General features: G+C 40.7%; 1 protein-coding gene across 7 annotated transcripts; it reads left to right on the top strand.

The window, feature by feature from the left end:
- Window positions 1-286: 286 nt before the first annotated feature.
- LOC128256966 (protein unzipped) lies at window positions 287-21,948 on the top strand. 7 transcript variants are annotated; one of them, XM_052987718.1, is made up of 6 exons: window positions 298-435; window positions 894-967; window positions 7,593-7,626; window positions 19,512-20,289; window positions 20,348-20,697; window positions 20,752-21,948. In XM_052987718.1, exons 4-6 carry the CDS (start codon window positions 19,545-19,547, stop codon window positions 21,163-21,165), a joined length of 1,509 nt encoding a protein of 502 aa, XP_052843678.1. In that variant the 5' UTR covers window positions 298-435; window positions 894-967; window positions 7,593-7,626; window positions 19,512-19,544; the 3' UTR covers window positions 21,166-21,948. The 7 variants fall into 7 exon arrangements, with proteins under 7 accessions (XP_052843679.1, XP_052843678.1, XP_052843684.1 ...); XM_052987721.1 differs by having other exon boundaries at window positions 310-439; XM_052987719.1 differs by lacking the exon at window positions 894-967 and having other exon boundaries at window positions 287-435.
- Window positions 21,949-23,037: the final 1,089 nt, after the last annotated feature.

The raw sequence follows: 23,037 nt of genomic DNA on the forward strand, positions 1-23,037 counted from the left end.
TTTTGAGTAACAATTTTTGTTTTTACAAACTTTATTTTTAATAATGCATATGAGAAATTTTTATCAATTAACTTGAGCTAAACAGTTCAGTGTGAAAATATAGGTAACATATTTAAATTAGAAATGCGCGCCAAGGTGAAATCCCAATGCAGACGTTTCTAGTTGTGGTCTCCTCACCTACTTGTCGCTCATTTGCTCTATTGCCGTTGCCTCGCACAACTCACCACACTATCAAATCAGCTGTTTACGTCCAACACATCAACAATCGGTGTTGGCAGGGAAGTTCTCCCTGGTCACACAACATTTTTTGGCTGGTCACACTAAATGTTGTAGCGAGTCGAGAAGGTTGTGCGCGCGGGCTTACGGATACTTTTCAGTTACTTACTACTTAACAATTTTTCGCAGAACGCGAGTGAGTGCCTCGCGTTTGATTCAGTAAGTCCATTTCCGAGTAATAAACAGCCCAATTTGAGTGCTTGGCGCCAGTTGCATTTTTTACATAAATTAACTGAACGCATTCGTTTAATTTACTGAAAATAACTGACCGCTTCCCGGGAATCGTATAATTCTGGGGAAACGGATTTTATGCCAGGAAACTGCCAGAATTCCAAAATATTTAAAACAAAGTGCGACTTTTGGCACCGTTTTGGGGATGCGCGCAGCATCCTCGGCCATGACGTCATTCGTGTGCTGACCAGTTTACCAGCGTCCGTGTGTGTGTGCGTATGCGTGTGCATGTGTTGAAATTAGAGCGCAACAACAAATTACATTTGCATTTGGCTAAGAATTAACTGCAAGCCAACAGTACCGCCAACTTAGTTACCGCAGGATATCCCCGATAAATTTCGCTGGACTTACGTTTTGTCTATGCTTTTTTCGTTTCTCGTTTCCAGGACCCTGATATATTGCCTGCAAATTGGAAGCGTTGGATTGCGACCTAACGGTGCATTTAAAATTATCGATTCAAGTAAGAACCTATTGCAGCTGCAGATATATAGTTCCTTGAAAGAACAACAACTGGGTCAAACAACAACGATAATTAGCTTCTGACATTTCATTCGCCGCACCGGATTTTCTGTTGAATAGCTGGGAATCTCAAATTTAGTGCAAGGTGAGCCTGCCTCATCTGCTTTAAATTCAGTTGGAGACTTTCCAGCTTTGGTACTGATGATGAATTTTTAATGGTTACTAAGAGCGACCAGCGGCTTCCCTGTTTCACTGGCGCCAGTAAAGAAGTAAAAAAAAACTCATAAAAATTAAAGTGGCAAAATCTTCAAAGGCAGCTGAATTTGGTAAAATAGTCCCTCCCCACAACTTCTCTTTTTGGGAAGGCTGTAAATATTTAAGCACTAGACGAGCGGCAGACAACAAGGTAGCTGCAACCAACAAGGGGGAAAGGTCTTGCCCGCTCCCAAAGGAAAAGGAGCCCGGGACAACATAATCAAAGGCTTTTATTGCGGCATCGAACAACTAGAGAATTGCCGGCTCAAGTGGCGGTGGCGAGTTAGTAGGCTGAAATAATAGGTATTGGACCTGGCCGGAAACCCTGGTACAGACAGTTTCCTGCCCAAAGTCTCGTGACAGAGCACGTTCGACCTAATAAGCATATGTACGGAGCACGGAGGGTTCGTATGGGGGCGAATGGGGGCCCGTGGAACATCGCATTTATGACTCTGCGGGGCTGTAAGTGCTTCCGCATTCACCCCGAGGGGGAGAATCGATTTTCGAAGTTAATCGAGTTGAATACCCTGCAAATTCGGTAAGGTTTTTGCTACAATTCAGTAAGGGGGCTTAGGACTCTTCAAGCCAGCCTTAAACTTCTGGTGACCAAGAATTAAAATCAGATCTGTGATAAGCTCTCCACCGCCTCAGTCAGTTCTTCATTCTTGCTTTGCTTCCGTCGAATCGTCGTTGTCAGGGGAATTCGACTCGAAAAACGTAGTCTCTCAAAACTTGTTTTATTTACCCATTTTGATTCGGTTTGATGTGCTTGTGTTTGCTCTTGGCTTTTGTATACTTTGCCAAATTCACATTTTTTTAAATCGAGTTTTGATTGCACTTGTTGACGTTCTTGGTTAAACACTGTCTTATATCATCTTCTAATCAACACCTTATGCTAATAATTAGTTGTCTTGTGTATTTACCTTGTATCATAATTACTTGCACCTCATTACTCCGATCTTGGTGTGAAAATTATGATGTCAATTTGGGAACATGTGGAACTCATTTCAGCACACTTTAATGGCTAAAAATATTTTCTTTGCCTGCTAGAATACTACAAATTTCTGCTGCTCAAAGGCCATAATAGTAAATCCATTGGTATTTCATATGTCCACAGCACATCTGACAGTCGACACACTCACAGGCACTTTTACAAGTTGGGCTACCAATGAAGCTTGGCGGCATTGAAATGGCGCCAAGTTGGCGTTTGCTTGGTTGACGCCTTCTGACCTCCGCCGACCTCCCAGCTCCTGAGCTAGGGCAGAACGGGTGGAAACCTATTTGACGCCGCACGCAAACAGCTGAGCCAGAGGGCAAAGGACACCCGCACGAAAACCAATAAATGCTCAAGCACCAGTCAAACGGGGATAGATGCGGAGGCAGAGTCGGAGGCGGCAGCAATTGTCTGTGAAGGCTGAGAAGGAGATAATGAAAGCTGAGCCAGATAGCAGGATATGAACAAAAGTTGGCAGTTAATTCGTTTCGATGTCGTTCAATTCCTGATGAAGGTCGCAAGATTTGGAGGAGGCGCTGGTGGGATACACAATGAGTCATCCTGGAGCAGGCGCAACTTGTCAGTTTATGGCCAAAAAAAAAGGAACCAGCAACCCGGCGAAGCCTCGAAAATTCCCATTGCCAGTTGTTGATTATGAAATTTTATTTGTCGCCCATTTAACTCGGTTCGAGCACGCGATGGCCCACATAGGCAACCAAGTTTTCAAAAATGTTTGCATATATACCGATGTCGCTCAGTTGGATTTCAGATTGTGGTAGGTTTGCTAAGGTTTTCCTATCGTCTTTTAATGCGTCCCCCATTCGCTTTGTTCGCTTGACGAAATTGTGCATTTGGTGCTTGTTAGGGCTAGTGGAAGCCCTTTTAGCCATCTCGAAAATGAACATCGAATTTGTTTGATGGACACCAGGCATGAGAGGTCGTGCACTCCGCTGTCAGAGGTCAATTCCAGTGGTGTCGATGAGTCCTTAGTTTGTTAGGGGTTGCCTTGGCAAAGGGTTGCAACGGTAAGGTGGAAATATAGTTATAGTTACTTTCAGTTCCACAGCTCAAAATGAGAAGTTTTTAATTTATTTACGTCTTCTACGTACTCCTCTTGAATCGCCCAGCTCAACATAAATTCAACGAAATATAAACATTTGCACACAAATTCTCGACTCAGCAACTGCGTGTGATGTCATCATATTGAAAATTAGAATAGAACCTTGAATTGAATCCATCGCCCTCCCGTGATCATGACTCAGTTTCCCATTGATTATTTTGCTATGCTCATATGTACCGATTCGCCTCCTTTTATGGCGCTCCGATGTAGTCTTGATAGGCGGCTTCTTGATTGAGTAAAATTGATGGATATTCAATGATGATTGGATTTGGTTGAAGGTAGTGTTTTGTGCCAAAACAACATCCGAATCGTGTGTCGCAACCAGGCACCTTTTAACTAGGGGGATGTGACGCCAATTTAGAAAAATCTATAACGACAATTAGGAAACAAGTAAAGTATTACTTCTGGGTTTATTTGTCGGGATAATTTGGCAGGGTGACTCACCTGAATGTCACTAAGGCATTGAGGTGAGCAGAAAAACTAGATAGGATCGCAGACTCCTGCGCTTGACTGATAAAACACCATGGCAGAATTCCGTGAATGAATCACGTTCTCTGGGATTTTGTGCTCTGACTCTGGCTTTACTTAGAGCCCGTCGAGTGCATTTGAATGAGATGAGCATGAGCGGGCCTTTGAGAAGGGGATTCAAAAGATTCAGTCCAAGGATGGGGACGAGACCGACGATGACGCGCCGAGACAAGAACGCAAAAAAGAAAAAAATGGGAAAATGCGAAAGATGCCTGCGAGCCAACTAGCAGCAGCTGCTTTTCTTGTGGCATTGTCCTCTGCCGATGAAACCATCCTTGCCGGTGCCACGGAGGGGTGGCTTGGCTCAGCTCTACTAGCCGTCTGGCCCTGCTTACAGCATTACACGTTCCATGCGCTGGTTGCCGCTCGCAAATCGTGGCTTCTATTTTTCGGGCAGCACATCATACGGACTGGCAGAAAGGGGGGTTGGAACTGACATGTACTTACTTTGTTATTTTATTATTTCGCTATTTCTTTCTCTATTACGCCTTTGTTGTGTCGCCGTCCTTCGTTATGCTGTTTGTTGTGCTTGAGTCAAAAAGTTGAGTGAGAATCTCTGGGACAGTGGTGGCTGAAATATTGAGTCCTTTTATTTCTCTTACCAAAATACACAAAATTAAACTTTTCCTTGCTTTAAGTTTTATTATCACTCCCAACTGTGCTTGCTCGATTGGAATTTTATCTGCATTTCCTGAGCTTGGAAGTGGAAGTGCCAAAACTGGCTTCCGAATTTGGTACATTTGTGAATGTTATCCAACAAATGCAGCCTTTCGCTGTGAAATTCGTCTACCGCACGTATCCCGTTCCAGATCCTGGGAATGATCCTGAAACTCCCGCTGTGCGGCGTCCGCCGCCAATTATTTCACATTTCTGTAAATAAGCAAAGCAAACAAAGCGAATCACATAAAATAAAAATTAATTTCCACACAGAAATGGTTATTTGGGCCGGCATTTCTCAACACCGACCCCGGGCATTCTCCACGCTTATCCTGCGTGCGTCTTGTTGCGTTGATATGTGGAAACCACCCCGCAATGTACCGTTCGCAATGCATCCCCTTCGTAAGGGCCATTTGACTCTCAGTTGTGATAAATTTTGTAATTGCCCACATTGTCGTTGGGCGCATATTGGCTGCGTTTCGAGGGCGGTTGCCTGCCTGGCCGCTCACCCTTTAGACCCGCTTCGATTAGGGGAAAGTCACACGGCTTGCATTCTGACCATTAAAACTCTCGACACTCACATTTCCTCGCGCCCGGGTCCTTTTTTGAAGCCTTTCAAACCGTTGCTTGTTGCTATTTTGAAGGGCTTACAGGTTTGTTTAAAGCGCAAACAATTTTGCTTTCGAATAACCTAACCGTTTGGAAAGGTCGAGGGCGCTACAATGCTTGTTATGACCGATTCCATAGATTCGCATCAACTTTTGAAGAATCGGCACAGACCTTTTGTCCACCGCTTAAGGGAACATTCAACATTGGCTCACAACTTTGCTATTACTTTTTGCACCGCTGAAAGCCGCTTTACGTTGAAGCCCAGGGAAATTATGTAATTTGGATGCGGGACTTTTTACTTTTCTTCGAGGGTAAATCCTGCAAGGAAAGCAGAAAGTATAATGAAGCCCAAAGCCTGCAAGTTAACGCTAAATTTAAGATATACAAAAGCCCAGAACATGCCCACATCTGTTCTAAAGAAGTGTGTGTACAGCTGTTGCCGTCAGAACCAGAGTCAGAGCAGACTCAAGCTTCTGCGCAACCTAACTCACCCACAATCTAACAATGTGTGCCTGAGGCGGTAAATTCGATATGCTCGTCCTCCTCTCCTCCACTCCACCTCTCAATCCCACAATCCTCCCATCGCTCCATGCTGAATTGCATTTTCGCCCGACGATTGCAGATGGAATTTATGAAACCTCAACCAAGGTGAATCGAGTGGTTCCATTCGTGATCCAGCAGCTGCTGATAAGAGAAGCAGCTTAAAGCTGCCCCTGAGTAAATTGTGTACACGTCTCACAATTCCCACACTTGCACGTAAAAAACCCGTACAGGGTATTAGTGATAAGTGCTTGACAACAAATGCCAGAGTGACAGCACAACATGGACGAAAATGTCCAGAAATTGTGCTCTGCTTAAACAAAGCAGCTCCGGAATAGTCCTGCCAAGTATTTTCTGTTGCCTGGGTCGTCAGACAGAGCTTTTGTCTTGGCCTTTTCGGTACTGGCTAATGGACTGGGTCACTAAAATTGTGTGGTATTGATTAATGGAAAAGCCCTTCATACGAGCTAATTGAACTAGTGGTTGGGTCGCGGTAGGAATCACAAACTAAAACAGAGAACTCTAAATTCACTTTCTGCACAGGTCAGCTTGATTTATGAGCCACTTCAGAAAAGGGGACATCGGATCTGATCCACATTTACATTACAGGCGTCTGCTGCGGACATTTGATGGTGTTGTCCAGCAGAAGCTGGATGTTTGCACACACAAATGTCAGCTCAAATGAAATTGCCGTTTGTTTGTTTGTCTATTTTGGACGTATAGTGCACCGTAATAATAATAATAATAAATACTGAAAGCAAAAAGTATGGCGCCAAACAATCAATTTCTGCGCGGGTGTACATATCTGCATCTGTAATTATAGGTACAGCAAGAAGTACAAAACCAATTATGGGTACTCGAGGTTGGGTCTTATAATTGGAGAACATTTCTTCGAAGAGCATTATTGACAGGCCTCTGTGGACTTTAGGGTGCGTCCGCCTGAGGGAGAGATCGATTGCGGCAACTCGGCCACTGTCAGGCAGTGGGAAGCGGGAACGGGCTGACCTCAAAAGCTATGAACTTTTCACACCTTAAATGGCCCGTTCTGCGGCGCAGTTAGCGGTCAACGGACTCGTGGCATTTTGTTGCTTGCCTGCAGCATTATGGTATTTTATGGCCTGGCCATTAAAAATACCCCTGGTCCCACAATTAATTAGCAAATATTTTTTATGGTCCTACTAGTTGATGGCCATAGTCATTCATTAGTGTATGTAGACAGCATAAATTAGCTGATGTAAAAGCAGCCCATTTCCATATCGATTAGAGAGCTGAGAGGGGTAATCCTAGGATAAAAGTGTCTAAGGTAAGGGGTTTTCATGTTGCTCCATTTTTCCATCTGACACGCATCGGAAATTGAGCGCAGAACTGCGTTTCCCCCTCATAAGCCTCGATTTCCTTTGGGCGGCAGCTTTGTTCTAGCGGCTTTTTGGAATTTGGCCTCCTCATTGCCCTACGTGCAGCCAAGATTACGCTTGTTGACTTTAAGCAGAGAGCTGAAGCCGGCAAACTGGTTTCGTCTTTCCTCACATTTGCCACACAGACAGACGATGCAATTAGTCTGGCTCAAGTCGTGGCTAACGGTACCATTTTCCACCGTCCCGCCTCGCCGCTTCGAGTTCATAACTATCAGTTTGTTGGGCCCAGATCTTTAATCGCATCGGGCTCGTGAGATTTTGCGTCGATAGTGTCGGCTCAAATGATAGATTACCATGTGCAAGCCACTTTGGCCCCTTCAGTGGCTTTTTCTTACTTTTTTTGAGCTTTAGCGGTGGCTGTTTACCTAAACGTGGCAGTCAAAAAACTTGGGCTTTGAGAGGGTAAGCACTTTTAATTGCTTTTCAATGTTTGACTTGTTCGGATATAAAGATTTTCAAAAATGTTGAACAATAATATATATATATATATTTCGATGTTTCTTTGCAGATTAATTGGCTTTTGGAACGCTAACAACTGACTGGTAAGTTGGTTGCTGTATCTTTTTTTTATACCCTTCCTGAGGGTATTCTAGTTTCAGTAAAAAGTTATCAACGCAATAAAAAGATTTTTTTTTGAGCCTCTTAAGTTACAATTAATTTTTTTTAGTATTTATTTATAGAAATCGTATAATTGCAAAAGAATTTCAGAAGGCACCAGTCCACAATTAGGAATCTTTTAAGAATTAAAGCGTCTTGGTTTTTTTTTAAACAAAAAAAACGGTTTTAATTTTTTTAGATATTGTGAAATTGAGTAACTATTTATCATCAGCTGTTGGGCTTTAATGCAAGCCAATTATTCGCACCGTTTCCGAGTGAGCACCATCTTGGGATATGTTATTGCGGCTCCTTGTAGGGCCGATGAGAGGGTGAAGCGAGTGAAATGTGCGTTGCCGGCATATTGCTTACATAACTTCAGTGGTCAATTATGCACGACGACAGCAGGCTTAAAACGACTTCATTACTATCAATCTTAATTGAAAAATCATTTGAGATGCTTGCAAATTCAGTGAGAAGATGCCCTACCAGCGTTGCAAGTCCCATTTTGCGGTGCCCGCTATGATTTGTGATCCTCCACTGGCCTCGGCTGTGCCAGAACTTAAGTGGCCAGAGTTACGAGCCAACCGGCAAACAAGTCGCAGATAGAGACATGCCTATAAAGTAGCTACGATTCCAGCACTTGCATCTCTATCTACAGCGGGATATCTGTATCTGCTCGCATCTGGTTCTGCATTTGCATCTTCGTTCGACTGTGTTTCCCAGCTTCTTGCTCGCTTATGTCGCTTTTTGTGCTGAGCAAATTGTAGGCAATCATTGTCAATTTACAGTGCACATGCAAAATGACTTTGTGCCCGTACTTGGCGGATGGTAGAAAGTGGTCTGCAGTGCGCCCTCGGGAGAATAAACTCCGTCCTCGCCTCATGGCGTTGTTCTTGCCAGCCAGTCTTCACTTCACCCGCATAGCGTTCGGCCTCTCGACAGTTCACTAGCGCACCTTGAACTACAAGCAGTGGCGACGTCTCCGTCAGTCGGCTACTACTGGCACAACATACATTGAGAAAAATTCAGCTCGATATCAAATCGAAATGGCAAGGTCATTTCGACATTTGCAACAAGATCAATTATATAAAATCATTTTTAAAATGATTTTTTTTCGAAATTTAATTAAGGAGTTATGTCGTAAAAATATTAATCCAAACTTTCGAAACAAAATTTAAATACATTTTTTTAGAGGATTAAGCAACAAGATTTTGAAGATATACAACTTTGAAATCGGATGCGTGAAATAAAAGTTATAGATTTAAAACTGCAGGTTTTTGGTCACTTTTCTGCAAATACGATTTTTTCGGATATTTAGAACGACAAAAAATCGACTCCAAATTACAAAACCATTTTTAAACGCAGAGTTTTAGAGACTGAAGCACCAGTACATTAAAGATATGCCATTTTGAAATCGGATATTTTAAAGAAAAGTTATGGAATTAAAACTTAAGGTTTTTGGTCACTTTTCTGCAAAGACGATTTGTCATAAAAATGATAAAAAATCGTCCCGAAGCTACAAACCAATTTTTAAACGCAGAGTTTTAGAGACTGAAGCCCCAATACTGTCAAGAAATGCCATTTTGCAATCGGATATTTGTAAGAAAAGTTATGGAATTAAAACTGAAGGTTTTTGGTACCTTTTTTAAAACTATTTTTTTCGGAATTTAATTAAGGAGTTATGTCGTAAAAATATCAACCCAAACTTTCAAAACAAAATTTAAATGCAATTTTTTAGAGGATTCAGCAAGAAGACTTTGAAGATATACATCTTTGAAATCGGATGCGTGAAACAAAAGTTATGGATTTAGAACTGCAGGTTTTTGGTCACTTTTCTGCAACGACGATTTTTCGGATATTTAGAAAGGGGTTACATCATAAAAATGACAAAAAATCGACCCGAAATTACAAAACCATTTTTAAACGCAGAGTTTTAGAGACTGAAGCACCAATACATTAAAGATATGTCATTTTGAAATCGGATATATTTAAGAAAAGTTATGGAATTAAAACTGAAGGTTTTTGGTAATTTTTTATACCCTTGCAGAGGGTATTATAATTTCAGTCAGAAGCTTGCAGCGCAGTGAAGGAGACATATCCGACCCTATAAAGAATATATATATTTTTGATCAACATCACTAGGAGAGTTTCCACGCAAACTAGTCTCTCATCTTTAAAGATATGTGCATGAAACTTTCCCAAAAGTTGTCTTTCTATTGCAGGTAGTACATAAGTCGGAACGAACCAGATCGGTCGACTAAAGCATAGGAACAATCGGAAAAATAAATGAAAAAATTATTATAAGTATATAATTTCATTAAAAACGGAAGACTATAAAGCTCCCATGGCAATAGCTGCAAGAATATATGAATATCGGCTTTACGAAGTTAGCTTCCTTTCTTGTGTTTACTTAAAATTTAAACACCGTATAATATATACATTTTTCTGTCTGTGTAGGCATGACGACTTCGGGCTTATAATAAGGCAAATGTTTTTCTCTTTTTGTGGAACACTTATCCGAGCTGTGAGATCAGCCTGAGTTTTCGTTGCTCCGGGGTCGTTCCCTTTATTTACCTTGTCTGAGAATTGGCGAGCTCTGTCCCCACTTCCTTTCTCTTTTCCACTTGGTTCGAGCTTTTTTTATTTATTTTATTATTTATTGTTGGGTAAAAATTTGTATTTTTTGTACGTCTGCCTTTAGCGTTTATTTATTGGTGCATTTGTTTTGAGCGCTTGCCTCGGTCGCTATAACTTTTATTGCTTTCATTTATTGCTATGTATTTATTTTCTTCGTGCGAGAATAATTCAAATCAGTCAAATACATTTTTTGGGGGTGGTGGAGTTTCTTGTCAAAGGAGAGCCTCATCGGCTGCCTTGATTAATTTCCACTATGTGTCGCCTTGCATTCAATTTACGAAAACTTTAGTGCGGCTCTACAGCTTAATGGAGACAATGGGTTAAGTGTTTAGCTCCGAGAGCATGTTAGTAATAAGAAAGCTATTGACCTCCATTTCTCCCTGGCCAAGAAATGTGAGAGGCAACCAGAGTGCGTGGTTTTCTTCAATCAATGTGGAGTAGGTTGTCTGTGCAGAGGGAAACACCGCTTATCGCGTTTAACGCCCCGTATCACCGCACAGTGCACCCTCCTATCGCAAGAACGACCCAGTCCACCCACGCGGGCAGAAGCACCGCACTCTTGTGGAGGAGCCGTTACAGGTCATTAGGTGCTCGCTTCGCATCAATGGGATGTTGTCAAACGATGTCATCAGCAATAGATGCCAAACATGGAACGCCGGCAATTTCAATTCATTTAATGTTTAATGTCAAGTGTCTGACACACTTTTTTTGCTCGCATCTCGTATCTTACAGATCATCGGCGATGATGGCTGGCAGAACTTAATTAGTATTGCAGTGACTTCACCCAGACTCAATTATATAATTACCCTGACTGACATTTCTTCACTGCAGGCAGGAATAGGGAGTGGAATGGTAATTGGATTTCGCCAATTAGCAGAGGCGAAGACTGAAATATTTTAGAACTCGAGCACCACCTGCATTCCTTTGATGGCGTAAGCCGGCATGGCGCTGCCACTACAAATATTTCCATTTTTGCGATAATTGTGCTCTACATTGGCGTACATTTCCATTGTTAAACAAAATGCTTTTGCAAATGGCTTTTTAGTTCGTCTGGGTCACAGCACTTTTCATTAGCATTCGTTCAGTGGACAATATAAAAGGGCAATATAAAAGTTAGTTTTTTACATTCAGATAAAGTTTTCTGGGATATTATTAATGCAAATATGTATGCTTTTTATTCTAAATCTAATCTTATAGATCACAGTATTTTTATAGTTGCTGACCTCATTGACGGAAATGCTCCATAAACCATAAAAACGGGAGAAACAGAGACGCACATTTAACTAACTGCAAACGCGAATTAAATTGCTAGAAATTGAAAGTGACACTGAGAGCAACGCACGAGCTTAAATTTGCTGCAGACCATTTAGAAGCTAAAAATGGAAATATTTTTCTATCATAACAAAATGCGGGGTATTTGGGGCAGATAGCACTACGTTTCAAATTAGTCAACCAGAGAGGCGTACGAATCGAGCTTTAAGAGCTTAAGTATAGAATTGAAAAACAGAAAATTAAAAAAAAAAGAAACTGAAACTGAAAGGGAAGGATTGGTAATGAACCGAGAAAGGGCAAATTGACGAAAGTATAGAAAAGGGGCTAAGCAGACGATGGTCGGTAAAGGCCTTGACAAAATGCAAATTACCAGTTAATTACTGCCAGAAGACGGAAAAGCCTGTTGGGGCGAAAGGATCAAATGACAAATGTCCGCTTGTTGTATATTGTGTTTGCAGCGACACTTCAAACTGACAAAAGTCTTTATAAAGGAGGGGTCATCGCTATCAGGCACGTAAAGAATTTGAAAATTCGTAGTCAATAATAGAAAAACCTAAATTTAAAGCTGAAAAACGGGCATTATTTATCTGAAACAGCAGTTATGTTCATCAAGTTAAAAGCATCGTGTCATCACTGAGCGTATGAGCATTGTATGACGGTTATTGATGGCCTGTCATAAATTACTGCAGATAGCTCAACAAACACTTGTAGGAGATGCCACGAAGGTCGGCTGAAGATGCATGGCCAAGTTCTATCTCTGAGATATGCTATGAGTGCAGCACGCGATTCGGTAGTTATGCTGGTCTGGCAGTCATTGATGCATTGCATCCCAGTGCATGCCAGATTCCCTGTCCTCTCTTGGATGCGCGAAACCTGATGGCACTTTACCTGTCAATGAGGTGCTAATGGAGCCCTGACATTGAATCGCGCCGTGCCGTCGCGGCATGCTGCGTTTGTCTGCTTCACTGCTCCGACTCGCGGCCATGGTGTACAGTTAGTTTGTGTGTTTGCCACAACCGCAGTTATGACTTGCCATGTTAAATAAAAGTGGTTGGAGGGATGCCCGGCTGCAGCTTCTTTAACCACTTCCTTAGACCACCATGGAGTGCCCTTGTTTTGGCTCAAGAGAGCTTGAACACGTTATAAGGTTGCTTTTATGCAAACATTCGAAATATCTAAGAACAGATGTCAGTACGAACGGCGCGTTTGACCAGATACAAACTTGAAAAAAAGATTTACTCGCCATAATTCAAAAGGTTCGCTGAGCAGTGAAACAAGTTTATTTCAATATTTATCAGTCCAAATCTACGGCACGTAGCATATTTTTTCCATATATAACCCCATTTTAATAATTAATTATCTAAATTGCAAAATAAACGGCATCTGTTATAGAGCTCGATAATAGATGAACACAACAAAAGTGCCGGCAAAAGTGCCAAGGCCTGAGCCGAAGCTGGCGTGACGAGTTTGCCATCGAAATATTTTACAATAAATAAACCCCACTCACGCAACTCATATGGCGGAATAAAAGCCAAAAGAACAATACTATGTGTACGAGTATATACCATTGAATTGAATTGAATTTTGTAATTACATAGCTTTATCTTAGTTTCCAAGCCCCGACGCTGTTTGCAATTTGTGTGTTATGAACTAGTTCGTTCTAACCAGATTTCGAAGCGGGCATCAAAATAGTCTGAAAAGGCCCATATGTGAACTTCATGTTATATCCAATTATTTATACATCAGGCATTCTGCCTGAAAAACTCAGATTTACAGAGCATATTGGATAGGAATTGGCTTTGATTCTTTAAGTGTTGCTTAGAAAACCAGTCCTAATTTAGTTTTCGTTTCTCTTAGATTTTTGGCGGCTACAATTTAGGATCAACACGTGGCTGGTTGGCTTCAAGAACACTGCACAGTACCGGTTTTGTTTTTTTTTTTTGCCTGGCCAGTTTTCTGACGTTGACGTGTAGTGCTCATGGCGCTCTGAGCACATGTGGCCTGCTCTCAAACGATCCATGACCGATTTCGAAAATTACGCAGTCTCAAAGTGGGGTCAAAGCTTCCACAGAGTGGGGAGAAAACATTATGAAACAACCAAAAATACTCCATTAGAGAGGCGAAATTGCTTTTTCGGGAGGCTGCAGGGCAAATCGCGTATTACATTATTGAATTCAATTAGTTTGTCTTTAAGAGCTATAAGTGCTTTTTGTCTGGTACCCATACTTGCTTCGGCTCTTCGTGCATAATTAAACAGCAATTATAATGAATTGCTGTAGATAGTTCAAGCACATTTAAGGCCCTTAGCCTGAACCTGCTCAAAATGGTTCCTCAATATTTATTGGAATATGTTCTCCAACCCTCGCGACGATTTCATAAATCTTAAATGTCAATCAACAAAAATATATTTCAGCAAAAATCAATATTCCGCTAGTGGCGAAATTTAAATCTGCTGATATTTTTGACGTTGTTATTTCTTACATTATAACACATTTAATCAAAGACAGATAAATAAAATTATATTTTTTCTATAAAATATAAAATTTGCTTTTGGAATTTTTAACTAATATAAATTTTTAAATATACCCAGGCTTAAAAATAAAAATAGAATCGATAATTTAGTGAATGTCTTAAGATCTTGAAGTTACTAATAAGTCAGATTGGTTTTATTGCATCAACTTCTTCTATTTTATGCTAAAAAAACATCCACAAAATTGACTTTTAACATAAAAATGTATTGAAATTAATAAATAAGCAGTTTGATGTTTTCCTAATTTGGTTTTCATTAAATGTATCCCAATATTTCTCTGTTTGAAATATGTATGTATTCTAATAAATATGCGCTCGTTTGATATTTATATAAATATAAAAACTGGTTTAATTTGTAAATGAAAATTAAAATGTGTAGTAACAAGAAAGAAAGCAAACTTCGGCAAGCCGAAGTTCATATACCCTTGCAGCTATCGCAAGAATTAAATATTTTTTAAAACATTAAAATTATGATTTACTTGCGTATATGTTTAAAAACATTGAAGCTATGACAGTTTGCAGCTTAATTATTTGATTGTTCTTTTATATATTTTTATTATTTGTATGTGAGCTATATGATATAGTCGTCCGATTTTAATGAAATTTAAACCATAATTCTGAAATATTTAACCATTGCTATATGTCGAAGAACTAAAAAAAAAATTAAAAAACAGCAAAGTTATAATTTTTTTTCAATTATTTTTCCGATTGTTCCTATGGGAGCTATATGCTATAGTCGTCCGATTTTGATGAAATTTTAACCATAATTCTGAAATATTTACCCATTGCTATATGTCGAAGAACTAAACAAAAAATTAAAAAACAGCAAAGTTACAATTTTTTTTCAATTATTTTTCCGATTTTTCCTATGGGAGCTATATGCTATAGTCGTCCGATTTTGATGAAATTTTAACCATAATTCTGAAATATTTAACCATTGCTATATGTCGAAGAACTAAAAAAAAAATTAAAAAACAGCAAAGTTATAATTTTTTTTCAATTATTTTTCCGATTGTTCCTATGGGAGCTATATGCTATAGTCGTCCGATTTTGATGAAATTTTAACCATAATTCTGAAATATTTACCCATTGCTATATGTCGAAGAACTAAACAAAAAATTAAAAAACAGCAAAGTTACAATTTTTTTTCAATTATTTTTCCGATTTTTCCTATGGGAGCTATATGCTATAGTCGTCCGATTTTGATGAAATTTTAACCATAATTCTGAAATATTTAACCATTGCTTTATGTCGAAGAACAAAACAAAAAATTAAAAAACAGCAAAGTTATAATTTTTTTTCAATTATTTTTCCGATTGTTCCTATGGGAGCTATATGCTATAGTCGTCCGATTTTGATGAAATTTTAACCATAATTCTGAAATATTTACCCATTGCTATATGTCGAAGAACTAAACAAAAAATTAAAAAACAGCAAAGTTACAATTTTTTTTCAATTATTTTTCCGATTGTTCCTATGGGAGCTATATGCTATAGTTGTCCGATTTTGATGAAATTTAAACCATAATTCTGAAATATTTAACCATTGCTATATGTCGAAGAACTAAACAAAAAATTAAAAAACAGCAAAGTTATAATTTTTTTTCAATTATTTTTCCGATTGTTCCTATGGGAGGTATATGCTATAGTCGTCCGATCCGGCTCGTTCCGACTTATATACTACCTGCAATAGAAAGACAACTTTTGGGAAAGTTTCATGCAGATAGCTTTAAAACTGAGAGACTAGTTTGCATATAAACGGACGGACAGACGGACAGACGGACGGACAGACGGACATGGCTAGATCGACTCTACTAGTGATGCTGATCAAGAATATATATACTTTATAGGGTCGGAAACGTCTCCTTCACTGCGTTGCAAACTTCTGACTGAAATTATAATACCCTCTGCAAGGGTATAAAAATGTGGCCCCATACAACCTGTTTACTTAATGACTTTGTCTCACCAATCAAACACGACGATCAATTGATCCATTAAATTAATTAAGTGTAGTGAAAACGCTTTGCAATCAACTTAAATTCGAGCCGATGGAGCAAATTTTGCGGAATGGGGATGAGTGGTGAGGGGCTGGGCTGGGCTGTCCATTGTCACGTGCCCTCGTGCAGGCTGCATTTAATTTAACGGGCCGGTAGTAGCCGATAACCTGAACCGCTCCAGACGCCTTAATTGATGCAACATGCAAATGGACCTACGAGGTTGGGAGAGCTAGAATCGGGGTGTGAAAACTTTGGGACAGACTGTGTCGCAGCTGGGCAAACACCGCATATGGCAGTTGAGGGAATAAGGTTCAACAGAATGAATTTGTGAAGTCACAGCTTCCAAAATATATCTGTATTCGATGTTGTACTGAAAGAGGGGTGTGATGTGCATTGAGTACGAGAGGTGTTCAAACATTGAAAATAAATATGTAAATTATCAGCAACCAGTAATCAGTAAACCCACTTTTCCTAGAGTATTCCAGAGTAAACCAGGCTTGTGCTTCGACAGACAGAACCCGTGTTCTATTCTGCCTTTTACTTCTTGTTACCTTTGGGCTGGACACTAAAACTATATTAACGACTGTTTTGTAAAGCAGCATTGCAAGGAGCAGAAATGCAACTTTCCTGTGGTTGATTTTTTTTTTGGTTGTTAAAAATGAGCGACCGACCAATCAATCGCTTGGTGCAAACAAAAGGAAAACAAGGGCGTTTTTTATTAACTCACTCGGAGAATTACAAAATCATTTATGGAAAAATAACTTCAGCTAAGATTGCGGACATGCATTTTACACAGGCATTTTATGCAATCTGCAAAAGCTTTCGAACTGGAGTAATACCATTTTTTAACCGGCTCTTAATTAGAAAGAGAAAGAGGGGCATTGAATAGTTGTTAAGTAAGCTGAAAGTTGGAAATGCTTTGCTAACTATCTCTGACTTATGGGGTAATTGCTTAATCAATATGAAGGAAATGGTTACAATCGATTCAGAAGTTAATTTCAAATTGAATAAATGATGTGACCGAGATTCGTTTGGTCTTCCTATTTGAAACTGACCCCTGAGCCCAGAGCAATTGCTCACTAATTCGGTTAAGTGACTCCTAGAAAGCAAAAAAATCAAACTTACCAGTCCAACATACCAAGCCTCCAACATTAATTTTTCGAAAATCTTAGAGTTAGAGCATTTTATTTTTGTCTGTATTCCCATGCTCATTTAAAAAGAGCCGTTTGTTCGGAAAAAGTTTCCGAACGTTACCAGTTTTTAATGGCATGCTAAATAATTTGTGTTTACAAGTGTTTCAAGGCGATGCCAAGTGCACTGAACTCTGACATTGGTGGCGATAATCAACTGCGATGTGAGAAATCAAGTGTTGAAGTGGCCGGACGCCGGATCATTGTAATGTCAAAGTCATAAAGCACAATGCCCAATTGAGTCGATTGACTCGCGGGTTGGGCCCCCATAATAGTAATGGGATTCAGAATGGGAATAGGAATGGGAACGGGAGTGGTTGGTATATCTGCAGCAAGACCAGCGACTGTTGTTTAAAACAACTAGCTGAGTCAATTGTGTGCAACCTCGTGTTGCACATGCATGAGCAACGGCTACAACTTGTTGCAACTTTCGTGACCATGAGGGTCAGGGTCAAAGTTCAATAAAATCCAATTAAACCGCCGCAGTCTGCCCCGCCTCCCTTTTTGCTGCGGCAGAGCCCGCAGCCTTTCACCGGGCCCTGTTAGTCGTAAATTATAGCAAACCAACCTGCAGAGGAAACTGAAAACACGAAGGCTGAAGACAAAGTTGCAAGCCATGTGATTTAATAAATGGCCACGTGAACTTTCACCAGCTATGGCCGTGGCCTGGACTCCCAACTCCTCCGCCACGGACGGATCAGATTCCGCAGACCGATTTCCGCGCTGCCAGAGCGCTCAATTGAATTAATGCAGTGCGGGCGGGGAGGCTCCTCATTGGAAACTCAGCTGGGCCTTAAATTAATTTTTTCTCGGTTGCCTTCGCCCATTTGCCGGGTCTTTGCTACGGCTATTTTTAGCATATTTATTGCATGCGCAAAAACAGGGCAACAATGCGGTCGGTGACCAGAGGTCAATTTATGGCTCGAAATGTGGATCTCTATAAGCTGCTGTCGCAGGCCGCGCCCGGCGAGGTTTTTATGACAGTTGCTTCCGGTGATGGGCTGTGGAATGCAATTGTTCCGCAAGTACCTTAAGTGGCAAGTGGTGCGTCATAGCAGAACTGGGAGATCCAATAAGTGCAACCGGAAGGAAAGAAACTGAGCTGATCAGCAAACCCCAGCTGAGTCCGTTTTGCAAGCATGCAACAAACGGAGCAATGCTTTAGTGTCAATGTAACCACACCGTTTATCACTCACAAGTTGGTAGAGCACAACGTCAAGACCAAGCTATTCCTTTTTCTAGCTGCTCATGCATTATTTAAATTTTGACCCTGGCACTTAAACCCCCGGCACTCGAAAGTTACTTGGCCCCGGCCAACGTTCGTTGTCTTCAACCCTTCGCCAAGCTCGGCTTTTAATACACTATCACAATATCACATCATTTGTCAGGGCAAACAAATGATGTTGCATGTAACCTTATCATCTCATATCCGTTGCAGACAGTTACGTTACTTCGGCGGTGTTGGACAGGGGCGAAAGAGGAGGCAGAGGAGCTGAATGCCGGACACCTAGGGTCAAGCGCTCCGAGTTAGACTTGAACAGTCACTTCGGCTGGGAGGAAGGAGAGTGTAACACAATAGAACACCAGACGAGGACAAACTGTAGCTATGCTGCATGTGTCCTTTACACTAGTACCCACAAGTTCAGTTCGTCCGTGTCCAGAACACAATGCTTGTTAATGAATAAACACGGCGACCAGTCACTTCCGCTGCAGCAAACCTCTGTTGTCCCTCCGGCCAGCAATGAAGCTATAAAGTTACGTATACGTCGTGTGCCCGTACGAAAGTTGGGCAAAGAAGTGACAGATTTATTGGGAATCCTCTCCATGGGGACAACATGCAGACATACAGCATGTAGTGTAGCTTCTTCTCAAGCCAGAATGAACAGGTCTGTGATGTGTCGGCGACACTTTTGCCGCTAATGGGGTAAGCAGCGGTGTGAGGTGGTAAAGTTGTTTGGCGCAGACACGCCCACTTGATTCAAACAATTCCTTTAAGCTGTTGATAGGATGCACGCAGCGAATGTTTGCTTTTCGGGCAGAATTAACACTCTAATCCAAACCTTTACACTATGCGTGGCACCATAGCAGATATTAAAAGACAAAGATTGGAATATTAATAGTTCAAAGTTACTTAGATAAGTTTAATTGGTGCAGCTGTGCATGCAAAAATGAAAATTCCGCAATGACTTACTAAGTCCATTTTCAGATCTTTTCCCACCTCTTCTGGGCACAAACTGGAATGAGAGTCCAGCCACAACGAAGTACAATCAGTAGGATGACCTCAAGTAGTAGTTTAATCAGCCTCAGCTGCCTCCTGGTCCTAATTCAAGCCCTAGTTCCCGCCAAGGCTGCAGTGCACTCAGTGTTCACTCACAAGAACGCCTCCTCGGTGTTGGGGCAATTGGTCACCTCAAGCACCCTTGTTTGGGAGAGCTATGATTCGAAGGACGTCACTCAGCTGCAATTTGCCGTGGAGGGCGGAAAGTATGTCACCGAGGATGAGCACTACCCAATCTACGTGTGCCGTGTGCCCATCGACGGCTTCCAGGTGTCCGGCCACACCGAGAAAATCCTTCAAAGACACGTCTGCGTTGCGGCCCACTATAAGCACGGAAAGTACGACAACTTTGATGTTCTGATGAACAAGGGTCACCTGGGAAAAGTTGGCTGGCGGCATTGGCGCAAGTTCGATGCTGGTGTTCCGGTGGGAGCCATTCGTATTGGGGACGACTCCTACATTGGACGCCACAGAGCCCCGATTCAACCGAACCAGGAGGGCATTATCACTCACTGGGGCGCAGACTTCAACCTGGGACACTTGGAACCCGTGGGCCTGGGAAAAATAAGGGTAATTGAGAACGAACGTGAAAAATACTATGATGATGGAGAGGTTTTAGTCGAGACGGAGCCTTTCCGCTATGAGCTCAAGGACATCAAATTGGATCGCTTGCGCACCGATATTAAGGAAAACCTGACTGAACTGGGTAAGCCTAATTGTATATGTGGTTGTGAGCTGATTTATAAGTTCAATATTTTCCATAGTCACTAGGAAGCTGGAAAATCTGGAAGACAAATACAGCACTGTGGAGACCATTCTTAGCTATAGCTTTGACTATAATCAGTACTGGGGATCTCATGAGGGTGTGGCTCGAGGTCTGCCCACAAAAATATTTGAGAAAGATATGGCCGCTCCCGCTGAAATTAACTGGGCCCTTAAGCACACCGAGAAGCGAACGGAAAACAAGGCAGTTCACACTAAACTCTGGCCTGGCACAGCAATTAATGTTACACTACGTGGCAACTATGTTACTCTGGAGGCGCCGTACAGTGGAAAGCTCTTTGCCTTCTACTATGGCAGTGAAGAGAGCGTTTCCCGAAAGATCAGTGCGGAGGCAAGTACATTAACCTTTTGACGGAGTCCAAATCTAAGCTTCTTAAACTTGCAGGTGCGCAAAAGCTACTTGAAGGATGTGAAGTTGGAGTTTAGCCCAGTGTACTGGATTGAGAACGGAACTCTGGTACCCACAACGACAACCACAACGACAACATCCACATCGACCACGACACATGCCACCACAACCAGCACCAACGAACCTACGCCCATCAACGAGCCACCGCTGGTCCATATGAAGGACAAGGGTGTACAGCATTCGGGTCCCGATACATTGGAGAAAACCTTGCAGGACTCGCCATCCAGCAATGAAGTGAACTCGCACGAAGCACCCGAGAACATGTCCTCTAATCCTGGCAAGGACGTGGACGTGGCGCTGGCAGGGTTCGGAATCAACGCAGCGGGGTCGATAGCAACTGCAGGGTCGGCTTTCTTAACGCTACTTGTAACGGTTTTCCTGAGTCTGTAGATGAAATTGAGCTCTGGACTTAGAATAGCGTTTAATTGTTGTTGTTGTACCTGTTGTACCCGTCTTTGAGAGCGAAAGAAATACGCAGATAGACATTATAGGCTCCGAATGGAGTTAGGTATATAAGAAATAGCAAGCGCCTAAACCGGGAGGATTTTGGTGTGGAAACGGAAAGCATAAATCGATATTTTTTATACTTGTACCAAGGCTTCTTCTATAACGCGCATGCAAGTAGCAATATTGAAATTACCAAGAACACAAACTTAATACATTCCTAAAATAAATCCCTCACAAACGGAAATGAATCAAAAGTATAAATTAAAATAAATATATATATTCATGTATACTACATTCATGTAGAAATTTTTTAAAGGTTTTTTTTATTTGCAATGCAAAACATAAAGTCGAATGATTTAAATGGCTTTTCATTTCTTAAGATATTAAGCCGCATTAATAGCAAGTAGAAAACGTACTAAAAATGAATTGACAATTTATTTAGGGATGATATTATAAATCGCGCTCTTTAAAATGATGTATGTATATGTCTAAAATGTAAACCTATGTAAAACATAAGTACGAGTATGTATGCTATTGTTTAAGAAAAACACTCCAAATATGTAAACTAGAACTTCTTTCCCTAAAATCTTTGAATTTAAATATGATTTGCGTTTCCTTTAGATCAGTCTTGAAAATTGGTTTGATTTTGTATACGTCGAAGATACAATGAATCTCTTATTTCGTATAAAAAAAATAAAGCTTGTAAATTAAAAATTGAAAAAAAAACATTTGGTTTTCCTTACACCCAAAATCGGAAATTTTTATTTTCTTGAATTCCTAAATTATACCTTTTAAAAAATGGCTATTTAATTTGAACACAAATATCCGGCTTTCATATATGCTATACCCAAAACAAAAATAAATGTAACGCAAAAACAAGTGAAAGGGAATGTAGTTCTCAACTTTTTGACGACCAATTTATAAATATTTACAATTTATTGATCAATCGTGATCTGAGACACAATTTAAATGAAAACTAATAGAACCCATCATATTCAACGCACATTCCTTTGTTAGTCTTACTTGTACACTTCGGGTAACACCTGCGGCTACCTTTTTATTTGTCTACTTATAAGGAAATGAGTAAATGTGATGAGTTACCTCACATATAAAATCGTTTTTGGTCTGGTTCCAACGGCGGATAATTAGCCGGTTAGCCATGATTTTTTTTTATTTTTTTTTATATTTTTGTTTTTTGTCTTGTAAATTTAAATAGCCAATTAGCATATTGAAATGCCATGCAGTCTGTCGGCCTTCCCAATTATAATGCACAGCCCGTTGTGTTGAGTCGCTGTGATAATGAAATATATGCCCAGTTGTGGTACACATCACTTTATCCGCTCGTTCTGCGCTGTTGGGCAAAATACGACGAAAGCGGTTTTTTGAAAGCCAAAGCCAAATGTGATTTCACATTAGAAGCCGATGTTTTGTTATACGAGTGATATTTTTAAAGCGTGACCACATGACGGCTATGGAACGGGTTTTAATCAAGTTGACAGGCAATTGAAATAGTATCATTGTTGTTTGTGGGTGTCAGACCGATTGAGGAGAGGTACGATAAAATCTAACTAAGTATTTACCGAATTCTGGCACATAATTACTTGTGTTTGAATTGAATTCGGAAGCTCGACAACGTGGACTACATCGAAATGCGAATTTTTGTTGATTTAAGACTTCAATAAAATCCGCATGAATTTATTACAAGAGTTTGCTAACCAACTCATCCTCGACTATTGCTCTGGTCTGCTGACCAAATTTAATATGCATGGGTTGCTTGAAACAAAAGCCGCCAATACCGCAGGCTCCAACCCCTTC

The sequence above is a fragment of the Drosophila gunungcola genome (assembly GCF_025200985.1).
Source record: "Drosophila gunungcola strain Sukarami chromosome 2R unlocalized genomic scaffold, Dgunungcola_SK_2 000079F, whole genome shotgun sequence".
NCBI classification, from domain to species: Eukaryota; Metazoa; Arthropoda; class Insecta; order Diptera; family Drosophilidae; genus Drosophila; species Drosophila gunungcola.